The 12,511-nt window shown below is 39.6% G+C and overlaps 1 protein-coding gene across 3 annotated transcripts in view; it reads left to right on the forward strand.

Moving 5' to 3' along the window:
* Window positions 1–1,541: 1,541 nt before the first annotated feature.
* The window catches only part of GAS2 (growth arrest specific 2), an 85,472-nt gene continuing 74,502 nt past the window's right edge, over window positions 1,542–12,511 (forward strand). Inside the window, exons 1-2 of one of the 3 annotated variants that reach the window (XM_068194197.1) lie at window positions 1,542–1,709; window positions 10,820–10,980. In XM_068194197.1, the coding sequence (XP_068050298.1) occupies window positions 10,839–10,980 (142 nt within the window). In that variant the 5' untranslated portion in view covers window positions 1,542–1,709; window positions 10,820–10,838. Of the gene's footprint in view, window positions 1,715–10,819; window positions 10,981–12,511 lie in introns of all 3 variants that reach the window. The other 2 variants (XM_068194196.1, XM_068194195.1) reach the window with 2 other exon arrangements.

Below are 12,511 nucleotides of genomic sequence, written 5' to 3' on the forward strand. Positions count from 1 at the left end.
TTAATATCTGCTATCTATAGAATAGGAATTTGCTTATAATGCAATTATTGAGAAATAGCCCAGCATTAATTACACAAATCAAGTTTTCCCAGCAGATCAGTGTACAAAGAAATCGATGTAAATAAAAAATAAGGGTCACTTTGATGAGTGTTTCAGCAATCAAGTTAAAACTATTCTTTCAGTATGATTATACATGTGTTTTGGCTAGAACAATTTAATTAAGTGACTCTACACTGAAAGAGAAAAATAAGTGCACTGTTCATCTGGAACACTCTTATTGAAAGTGATAGCATGATACCATTAGGAAACTCAACAAGACAATCTACATCCATGCATTAAGAGAAGAAGTCTGAACATCTGTTTCCCACTATTGAATTCACAAAAGGGGCTTCACTGGGCAAGGAATAAGTGAACAAACAATAGTTGGAGAAGGTTATCTCTGACATTTAACAAAATGTTCAAGTATCACAAAAATGACGTAACGTGAGAATGAAATGTCTGAAATAATGGTGTGCTAAAACTTAGCTTGGCAAATGAAGCACAGATAACAAGAACAAGCCAAACCTCTACCCATCACTCTTTAAAATGTGTACAATGAATGATCAGTTTATGAACAGCATACTTTTTTATTCAAGATGTACAAGGTGTCATGAAATGGTTTTGGAGAAATATGCAATAAAGAAACTTCCACCAAATATTTCTCTAGCCATTAAAAAAATGGTGACAATTAAAATATGTGTCTATAAATGTTAAAAAATTCCAGACATAACAGTCAAACGAAAGAAAAAACAGAGTTTTATCTTGAATGTGACATTTTCTTTTCTTCTTTTCATTCCATTTCCACATCCACGAGTCTTGGAAAGGGAGCAATAATAAAAGATAAATGGAACCAAGACTCAACTCGCTGCCAAGGGCTGTAATACAATATCTCAGCATTTAAAGGGTAAATCAGTTTGAACAGCCTTTGCTGTCCCTCTGAAAAAACTAAGTATTAAACTTCCGTTCAGTCAATGCGGACTGCTCGAGGGTAAGAAATCGGTGTCAGAGACGGAAAAAAAAAAAAGGGGGGGGAAATGAGGGGGGAGGGGAAAGTGCAAAAAACCCACTAAACAACAAACAAAAACAACACCAACAAAAAAAATAACAACAACAAAAACAACAACAACACAAACAGACAAAAAAAAAAAAAACAAACCGAACCAAACAAACAAAAACAAAACTCGGTTTCCCAAAGACAGCATCAAGCTGAGCGGACAGAAGTACGAGGAGAGGCAGCACGGCTGCTCCCAGCCCGGACGGCGGCGGCTGCCGGAGGCGAGAGGGCAGCGAGTGCGGCCCCAGAGGCGGCGCCCGCAGTCCTGCCTGCCTGCCCGGGCCAAGGTAGGAGCCCTGCCTGCTTCCCCCCAGCCGAGGTGGGAGCCCTGCCTTCCTGCCCGCCCCAGCCAAAGCGGGAGCCCTGCCTGCCTGCTCCCCCCTCCCTGCCAAGGTGGGAACTCTGCCTGTCTGCCTTCCTGCCCGCCCCGGCCAAGGTGGGAGCCCTGCCTGCCCCTGCAGCGGGGCTCGCTGTCAGCCTTACGGCGGAGCTCGCCACGCGGGCTCCTTTAAATTGAGGGCGTTTCGTGTGTCTCGCCGGCTGCTCTCGAGTTTAAAGAGAAAGGGGCCAGAGCGAAGCGGGAAGGTGATCTTTGCCCGGCGGCTCTTCGGTGGGGAGTAGGTGCTTTTGTTTCCTTTCTTCCTTCCTCAGTCCCGAGGAGGCCGTGGGGATACGTCGGGGGAGCAGCAGGGCTCGGCTCGGCGCTGGGCACCGCGCCGCACGACGGGGGTGGCTGCTGCCTCTGTCTGGTTGTGGGGATTTGCGGGGTTTTGGTGTGGATTTTTTTTCCTCCCCCTCTCTGACCATGGGAGTTTGAAAGCATGGCGGAGGCGGAATGCAAGTGTGCGTGGGTGTGTGGCGGAGGTCCACGCGTGATTCTCCCGGGGCTCACCGCGGTGAGGATGCGGGTTGCTGGCGGGCTGCCCTGGGCATCCCGCGGAGGTCCGGGGGCTGCGGGGGGTTTGCTTGGTCCTGACCCCGAGGGACAGACCTGGGAGCAGCACTTCCAGCATTCATGGCAAAGCCATTAGCTCAGCCTGACTGTGGAGGGGCCCCGAGGAGGACAAACGCATCGGACGCCGTGGCGGGTGAGAGCGGGGCGGGCAAGAAGGGATGGGGGATGGCTCTTACTCACTGTGCACTTACCCCTGGCCCCAACCTCTGGTTTATCTTTATGGCTTCTCTAGACAGCCCTGGGGTGCTGGTAGTGCAAGAGGAGGAGGGCGGGTTTGTAGGTCCGCAGCGCCCGCGGGAAATGCGAGCGTCCGCATGCGAGGCTGCGGCAGCTGCGGGGCGGGAGGCGGCCGAGCTCCGCTGCAGCGCGGGCGGTTGCGCCAGGCGCTCTCAGCTCGCCCCTCCGCCGCCCCGGTGGCAAGAGAACGAGACCCTTCTTGTATCAAAAGCCGCCCTTGGTTGGCCCAGGGCTCTTGGTTTCCCCTTCAGGCTCTAGATTCAGATCTCCGAGGACGGAGTTTCACTTTTAAGAAGGCTCTCTTTCTTCGCTAACGTTCTACGTGTAAGGAATGAAGGCTGCTGTCCATATCTAGGATTGCTATGTGCATCTCGGTGCAATGGTGTCATCTGAGCCTGCTGTCTCTGCATGCTCCTAAAGGAGTACAGCTCCTGGGACACCAGGACAGATGCATTGCAGGCTCCCCAGGGCAGTTTTAACATACTTCTGACATTACTTTGCAATGAAAAATGAATGAATTATTATTGGTTTTCCATGTACATTATGTATTATTTGTTTCATTGCGAAGTAGATGCTGTGCCAAGTGTAACAGTTTTATGAGTGTTTTGTGACATGGATTGTGATTTAATAGGAAGTTTCTAAATAGGACATTCCTAAATTCATACTGTATGGTGCCATAGGCCATCTATCAGGATTATACTGCTCTTGTTGGAACCATGGTCAAACTTACATGAAGGTGGTGAAGTGCTGAATAGTCAATACTATCCTCAAGTTCTAGCTGTCACTTTATCCTGCTGACTTATTTGGTCACTTTATTTATTTTACCTACAGTCTTATTTAAATTGGCACACTTACTATCTACAGTACCTCTTCAACTCCTTTTTTCACCTCTCGGTTAAACTTAACACTATATTCAGGACAGGATTTAGAAATGGAACATCATAATTAAAAGCAAAGCTGATGATTGGAAGTCAGCTTGTAGTACTGTCTGCATAGTGTCCTTACAGCAAGAGACACTTCTACTCCTTGTGAGATGTGATATGTCATTTTAAATATGTATTTTATTTTCTAACTGGTGGAGGTTGAAACTTCTTTTGTACTAATTTTTCATGGCTATTCTGCTTAGACAATCAGAAAAACATATAGTAAGAGCCAGGCAAAGAGGTATCAACTTCAAAGGTTTTGGACAGTGTTAGGAATAAGGCTCAGTTTCCAGAAGTTATAATTTAGTGAGCAAGTAGATATTGAATATTACTAAAATTTTGCTTTAGGAACATTCAGTTTGTCTGTGTGAGAAAGACTTTCTGCTTTAATTTTGGTAAGGGAGACATTATCAAGGCAATAAAATTGTTTCTACTAGGCATAGTCCTGAAAATGTCTAGGCTTCCGATGATTAGAACAGATTTTTAAATGCAGTTAACTTTGTTTTGGTTTGGCCTCAGACCAAGGGCCTTACAGGCATAAAGTATCGGTAAGCTGTTGTGCCAGGTTCTGCATCCTCCCCTCTAAGTACTGCACACATTCATAATGTATATTCATAATGCAAAGGACAAAGGCTTCTTGTGATTAAAACTTACTCTATCAGTGTAGATCACATTTTGGTGCGAGCCATGAAAAATTCTAATTGATTAATGAGTTTCAGATGGTGGTTCCCCTTCAGTGCCCCTCCCCCTGCTCCTAATGTACAATATGTTCCAAGTTAATCTGGGAAAACTCCGAAACCTTGGGCTAAATTGGTTGTGGTATAGTTTATAAGGATAATAAAATATCTTGAAAAATTAAATTTCTTTATAAAGATATGCATTTGTCAGCTTATGTTTATTTGCTTGTTTAGAGTAGTGAGCAAAGTTAAGATTACATGTAAGATACCTGTATGATAATGCAGACAAGAATGACCTGTTGTTTCTTATAGAACGGAAAGCTCTGCAAATAGCTCTAGAAGAGGAAATATGCAAGGTAGTAGCATAATTACTTTAAAAATGATTGTGTTTGTTTTCATGTATGTAAAAGGGCAAAAGGAGAGCGATTACTCTTCTGTAGTAAATTGGAAAATGAAGGTGGTAAAGACTAAGTAACATCTAACAGTGAGTGGCAAGTCTCTGGGTTTTTTCTTACTGCTTATTTTACTCCATTTTTAGCATTTCAAGAAAGGGAGCTTCACAGTTTCATTTGTGAAAGTCATTCCACTGTCTAGCAGATCTCACCATGGGGAACAGTTTCCTAACAACAAAAAAAGAAAATTTTTTAGTTATTTTGTGGTTCTCAAAGGAAGGCATTCATAAATATTTTTTTCCCTCTTTCTGCATATATGTGTGCATACACACATATGTATATATATGGAAAAACAAGAGCAACCTTTAGCCTGTGAACTGATGTTATACTCTCCAATACTGAAAAATATTTCAACACTGAGACAGGAAAACTGAAGTAAGTTTTAAAATGTGAATGTATTTATCCTTGGTTCTGCCATGTCTATAAAACTGGCACTTGATGATGTGAAGGTAGTGATTGCAATATGGATCCCAAATTGTGTGCAGCTTCATTTCTACTTGCACAATTATGCATTTTGTTCTGCAGCTTAATCTGTTTATGAACATTGAATCTTACGCCTTTTTTGCACTCAACTTGCTGTTAAAGTTAGTGAATGATGCACACAGTCTACTTACACTCTAGTAAAATTTCAAAAGTTCTGTTCTTTTCCATCTGCTTGAGGTCATTAGAACTAGCAGGGAGATCCAGCAGAGACCTTTGCCAGATACACTCATGAGCTCTGTTCTGGCTTTTGATCCTCTGTCTCCTCTCCTTCCAGGCTGGCTGCTGTCCAGTAGCATTACCTTCTCTCAAAGACAGCAGGAGATTGTCTGTATTTATAGCTGATACCCCTCTGTCAAAGCCAATGTACTGTCTAGTGCTCAAGTTCCAGTTCTTTCAGAGAAAAACTTGCTGATCTTGTCTGAGTTGCTGTCTGTTTCCTCTATCACTGACAGTAAAGCAGTTGCGCAGTTGTGTGTATGATGTTTAGTTTCTTCTACAACTGGTGGCTAATATGCTTCCTCAGTCATATTATAACAGATTTCATTGCACAAGCTTAAAGCCTGCATATTTAATCCTGATAAGATTTATGAAAAATAGTCTCTGAGCCCAGGGTCTGAGGCAGAGTTATGGCATCTTCTATTCCATTTGTTCCAGCTTTGTAGAGCCACTGAACTGGCATATGTGCAGATCTTCAGTCCTGGATAACTCTGATTTGGCTGCCAACTGCACAGAGCCAGTCAACGAACTTGCCTGCTAGGCAATAGTGCCTGGGTGGGCCAAACCTGATGTCTGTGCAGTGTCCCCGACAGCTGTTATGATGCAAAGGGCACATCATGTAAGACCTTTGCATCAGAGGTGATTTGATTGGTCACTGTAGGGAGTTCTGCATTTGCTTTATGATGTTTTTTTCCCCTCCATAGACACTTTTAACTTGTTTTTATTCTTTTCTAACCCAGTACAAAGAAAAATGTTTGTTTCACTGGATACTTAACTTCTACACTAATTCTTAAGCAAGTGACTCAGCAAGACTTCTTCATTTCTGACCTAGAAGTATTGTATGTGGGAGCAAGCTGAAAGAAATGGGTCAAGCACCTTTGTGTTTGAGAATTAATTCACATGTAAATGGGAACCAGGTTGAAGTGACAATGAAACTCATGTGGTACAGAGAGCACTGCATAGCCAGCAGCTACTCAGTATAAACTGTTATGCATGCATGCTGGAACTGGATGGGTAATTTGGAGTAAAAGCCAATTGGTTTATATGATTATCTAGCAGGGTGGAGTACATGTATTTTCTTTGTATGTATATCTATGCATACATGCAAGCTTTTATATATACCTTTTTTCCTCTCTTTTTATACTTGGTTGAAAAAAATTATCAAAATTTTACAGGTAAGGAGGGTGGTTGGAATAGGAAAGGGAATTGAATCTGGGGATCTGCAACTGTGAGTGCTTCATTGTGCACCAGTTTTACTTTCTAGATTAAACAGTCTTTGCCTCCTGTGTGTTTTTGAGTACAGTGTATCATTCTTGATTCCTTTTTTCCTACCTGTTAACCCCAACAAAAGCCAGTAGAAACACAGAAGATCACTTATTTGATTCTCATTGCTTTCACCTGATTATCACTGATAACAATCATCAGATAGTGTAAGGTTATGCTGCTGGCAAAATACAAGCAATGAACTGCAATAAACCGATAACTAAATGCACTACTGTAAAGCAAAATAAAAACTTCACTGTTCAGTAGGAGCAAGCAGAGAGAAATAGGACCTTTCAGTGTTGAATCTGATACACATTTCTGGGTGTACTGTAAACCATCCCACACGGAATTCTTCATCTAGATAATAAGGCTAAGAATTTGAGATGTCATCCTCTTATTGAGAGAGGCCAAAAAAAGGATTTTGCCACATAAATATGAACTGTAACAAAACAGGATGAAAAATAGTCAATGACTGTTCCTCATCTGTATTCTGAATAGCAAGGGGAAGCAATTGCTTTAAAGCATTTAGAGGTAAGTTTTGAAAATGCTTCTGCATATCATGTCAGCCTCAAGAGTTTGCAGAGAAGTTTAACATTCTATAAAATATTTGACATGTTTGTGTTGGCTAGTTTTAAACAGCTGTATGTATGGTGATTTGATGTTGCTGTTATAAAATAGTGAGATTAGGAAACCCAATATTTTTTGGCTACTTTGCTCATACTTTGTCTGCCAAAAGGAAAGGATGAAATAGTGGCTGGGGCCAGAGACTTGCCTCAGCTGTGGTGATGTATCCTTGAAAGCTGCTGTCTGCCTCTGATGCAAGTTAATCCATTCCCCTGACCTGATTCCTCACTGATAAATTGTCAACAAACTTTTCTTCAGTTCACTAAAAAATAAATATATTAAGGCATTTTAAGGAAGAGATTTGAAGGTATCTGAGTGATGAAACAAGGGCCTGGCCTTCACCACAGGAAGAATCTTCAAACAGGTCTCGAAGGAGCTCAGTACTCCATTGTTGTCACCTTCACATAATTATCGCATTTTGGCTTCTTTGTGGATCCCAGTTACTGTGTGGTGAAGTTCTAATATGTATCTGCTAGTACAATTGATGAAGTAGATGATCTTTTTATTGAAACATGGGAACTTCAGTACTGAAGTATTGTGAAGGCTTAAGTTGAATTTAATAAGTTTGGCAGAGATCAGTGTTTGCATGAAGGATAATTTCAGAGCTTGAAAGTTTCTGATGCCTGCAGTTTGATAACTGACCTCCAGTATAACTTGTAGAGTTTGTGACAGGAGATACTGTGCTCCTTGAAAGCTGAGTTTTAATTTTTTAAGAATTAATTTTATGAGTCCAAGGTAGGAATTCAGTGGATTTTACTGAAGTGTAGGGCAGTTTTTCAGAAAAGTAGTGGAGAAGTGAAAAATTTTGGGGTTTTTTTGGAAATGAAATTAAAGAAAGTTTACACAGAGGTAAGGTTGGCTTGTATGTGATTTATCTGTATTTCTTCAGGCTCTTCGTCAGTATTAACGTTCTCATTCCTCAATCCACAGTTTGCATGCCCATTGCATACATTATTGTATGTGAATACATTATTTTAATAATGCACATACATTATTTTAATTCAGGGCTACTATTTCAAGCAGACCTAGTCCCAATATAAAGATGCATTAATAATTTTCACCTCCTAGAGACTTTTGTCACCTGGTTTTTATCTTTCTAGTTTCTCATTCTGAGGATGTGTCTTATGAAAACTACCTTAAACTCAGAATACCCTTCTTGTCTCTCTTTTTTCTTCTTACTACCAGAGTTACTAAGAGACTGAAGCACCCTTGCATCCTCCAAAATCTTTGTTCTCCCACTTTTCTTCCCTGAATGAGTCTCAAAAGTTTCTTGGGGCTTTACACAGCCTGATTGCTGACTTAGGTCAGTATGAAATATATTTAAAGACAACGCTGTATTTTAGAGACAAACTGAAATAACATCCCCATTCCTCCAATTCTCTAATGCAACTCCCAACCTAATGCATTTCCGTTTAGGTTGGAAGGCACCTCCAAGTGTCATCCAGTCTAACGCCCTCCACAAAGCATGTATGAAATGTGAAATTATTCCCATTGAAGAAGTGCAGGGTCTAACTGTTCCTTTAGTGAAATAGTTCTGCTTTTTCTGTTGTACTTTTCCAATTTGTATGTAAAGAGAAACAAATTGCAGGGTTTTCCTAAATATTTAGATACATACATTCAGGAATAAGAACTCTTAATTTTTTGCATTTTACTGCTATCATTGCAGAGGTAATTCTAGAGAAAAACTTATTTTACTTCTGGCTCTCACTGTATGAGTGGAGGTTATAGACAGAAAGGGGTCAAAATTATTTGAAGGCTCTTTCTGGAAAGAAAGTATGTGATAGATACTTGATCTTTCCCATATAATCTTTGATGACAACTGGTGTCAGTTATCTGTCTTGCCTCTGTTTCTATACAAAATGAAGCAGGATTTGAAAGAGTAATTTATGTGGTTTTGAGTAACTTAGAGAAGCTTTAAATACACTGTCATTGAAATTCCTTAGCTGTTGGTAGCTTCTAGTCTGAATCAATCTATTTTGAGAGTGACAGTCCAGATTGATTTTTACAGAGCTAACAGTCCAAGTCTTCTCCCTCCCCTACCTCACAGCCTGCCCTAAATGAACAGATATGATTTGAATTTAATTGACCAGGAAGCCATAAATCCAAGCTGACATTTTTACAAAGTCAGTTTCACAACAGAGCTGTGCATAAGTTAAGTATTTAAGTCTGCTTTAAAATCCTCTGCCTTCAAAGAAACTTTGATACATAAGGATTTTTTTTTTTGTTAGAAAAATGTAAAATCTGCTCATAATTCAGAAATATGTGTTTATAAAAGAGAATAAATCTTTTTTAATGTATGTTTTTGCTTCTCCCCAACGGAAAAAATTTGTCTAATTTCAGTAAGAAGTATATTTGTAGTGAACACTGTGCCTATCTCAAGGGCAAGCTAAACTTCAGGACTTGGGGTGAGTTACTGTCAAAAAGAGCTTATACAGATCTTTTTGCAAACACGCAGTTTAGTTACACAGAGTAGAGTAAAAAATGCTGGAGTATTTTAATACAAATATTAAGATATCCCAACTACCATTACATACATTTGGATAAGTCAGTTACAGCACAATTTTATGGAAAGGTGATTTTTTTTGGACAAAGAAATTGGTTTCAGTATTTTTGATATTCAAGCCATAATGGATAGTATAACAAATTGTTCTTTTTTTTATTGTTTTTAAGGTCACAAATATCTCTTACCTGGTATGAAAGGTATGCAAAGGACAGAGGGAAAGTGTTTACAAATTCATAAATTGAAGGCAGTTGACATGTCTTACTACAACTGGTGTGGATCAAGCAGTGAAAAATAAGCAAAGGACTATTCCTTATGGATCTCACATTCACTTAATGTCTGTCTAGTGCCGCCTATGCTGGTTGGTGTAGGCTACAGCCTACCAGGCAAAGAAGTATTTCAGTTCATTGCTACAAGTTTCTTTCAGAGAGGAAAAATAACCTTGCACACTTCTGCCACAGGTGGAGAACTAGCCCTTCAGACACAGAGATAGGTCCAGTGGTTCTGACAGCAGTGGCTCCTGCGACTGACAACACTTAATGCATCATGTGTTTAAGACTAATTTTCTCACCTGAAAAGTTTCAGTAAGTCATCACTGAAACAGAGGAGAATTTGGGAAGTGGCAAGTGTGAGTGACCAACACTAGCTGTTCTGCTGCTCTCTGAAGAAATAATGCTAGTCAATATATTTGGTGTAGTTTTTTCTTTAATAATTTTGAAGCTGTAGAATAGACTGTTTCCATTTGGTTACAGCATTTATTAATTGTTAATAAGTTTGCTGTAGGAGTGTAATTTGGTTGTTGCCATGATTTTCCTGGGCATGATCCAAAAATCTCTGAGGCTCTCCAAGGAATCTGAATGGGTATTGGGTCAGGCACCATAGTGAGTTGTTAGCTTTGTGCAAAATGTTTCTTTTAATTTGATTTTAATAATTCCTTGCAGAACATTTTGTTGTGTTGGCAACATGTAGCTTGGTGAGTACAAATGAAGTTAACATTTATCTGTATGATTTAATCACTTACAAAAAAAATCCATTAACAAAATGAAGTTTCAGTCATTGGTGTGTGCAGCCATGTGTTAGATCCACCTCTGTTTGTCTGATATCTGATCTCTTAGACACACAATTACTGTTGTCATTATTGAATCACAAAATGGTTCAGGTTGGAAGGGACCTTAAAGACACTTAATTCCAGCCCCTTCCCCTACCATGGCAGAGACACCTTCCACTGTACCAGGGTGCTCAAAGACCCATCTAGCCTGGCCTTGAGCACTTCCAGAGATGGGGATTATATTCTGGCTGGGATTATTTTCTACAGTTCTAAAAATAGAGCGCATGAGACTTTAATTGGTATAATGAAGAACTTTTTTCTTTTTTTTTTCTTTTTACATAATTAAACAGGGACGACAAGATAAGCAATGTGCACTGCCCTGAGCCCGAAGGTGCGTGGGCCTGGCCTCTCCGACATGCATCAGTACAGTCAGTGGCTTGCAAGTAGACACGAGGCCAACTTGCTGCCAATGAAAGAGGATTTGGCCCTCTGGCTCACAAACCTACTGGGTAAGGTACAATAAGATGGAATGCAGATACTGGGCAGTGTGTAAACTCCTTACACTGTTAGCTGGGAATTCAGATTTCTTTGTGTTTCAAAAATAAAGTTATGATTACGTAGCTACCATCATATAACGTAAATATTAGCAAGGTCAGAAAAGCTAACAAGTAATTTGCCTCCATTGTGTTGCTGTGAGTAGCGTAACTGAACATTTTATATTCTGTGATTAGTTTTCTTTCAAATTTTCTTGTAATTCTTTTTTTTGTGTGTGTATTTTCTGTATCTATACCACTAAGATGAATGATACTAATTCCTGCCTTCACCTGTATGTTCCATTTCTATTGATAGGCCTCCTAAAGAGTATGGTGTAGTGACTGTCTTGAACAGAAGGAACCATTTAATAGTACTTCTCTGACCAAGTGGTCTAGTAATTGATAATTGCTGCCCAAGGCAGTGCATGCTAAGACTTCTGGTAGCCTGTGCATAGAAGGGTTGACCTAGTGTAGTTGGGACCTGGAGATTTACTGATGTACATCTTGGTGCGTGAAGACAAAGTTTGTTGTTGTCAGAAGAGGATGCAAACCAAAACTGAGGGAAAAAAAAATTAGGTACATATAAAAAAGAGCAAATGAGATTGTCCCTGGAAGGAAGGAAGGAAAGAGACAATACTTTCAGATGTGCAAATTATTAAAGAAGGTGGAATTTAGAAACTATGAGCCAGGAAATAGTATGTAGTTTGCAGAGAACACTCAGGGAAAAATGTCTTCTATGTGATTTCTGTAAATACAGAAGATACTACCAAAGTAATAGATGACTTAGACAATACCTCATCCTAAGGGAGAGACATGCCAGTAATTCCTCTCATTAAATAAAGAGAAGAAAAATATTTCAGAAGCTATGTTTACATGGAACTTTAGTTGATGGGATTTTGGAAGAAAATTTGTTGTGCATGGTTTTGGAAGATTTATTTAATTTAAACAAAAATTTCTGAAAATCTGTTCTGGTGAGACATGTGCAGTGTCTTGTCATGGCAAATGCTGTAGTTAAACCATCTCAGTGATATCATACAGTAGCAGAGTATATCCAGTGTCTTTCATCAGCACATTCTATATTGCTCTATTTCCTCTTTTTAAGAGAAAGGAAAGGAAATATCACTTATGAAAGATGTGGTCAATAAGGACAGTGTCAACAGAACATAATATTTTGCAGGTAGACTATACCTATTTTGGAGTTGAGTTATGAATCCACAACTGAAAAAAAAAAAAAACCTGAAAAAAAAAACCTGAAAAAAAAAAAGCAGGTGTTTTAAATTACTTCTTTGTATGGTACTTCCATTTAAATTATTGTGTTTTGAATATAAAATTGTCTATGCAAAACCAGAACAAAATTTAGAACTTTTCATTCCAGTTATCACAAGACAGTAATCCAAGTGACTGTTTTTTGAATTGGAAGCAGCATGTTCCATTAAGAATTCAATATATTGTTTAAATGTTTTGAACAATGAAGTTTTAGTGATCCACTCTAAAACAAATAGTAGCT

The sequence above is a fragment of the Anomalospiza imberbis genome, chromosome 6, assembly GCF_031753505.1.
Source record: "Anomalospiza imberbis isolate Cuckoo-Finch-1a 21T00152 chromosome 6, ASM3175350v1, whole genome shotgun sequence".
Classification (NCBI taxonomy): domain Eukaryota; kingdom Metazoa; phylum Chordata; class Aves; order Passeriformes; family Viduidae; genus Anomalospiza; species Anomalospiza imberbis.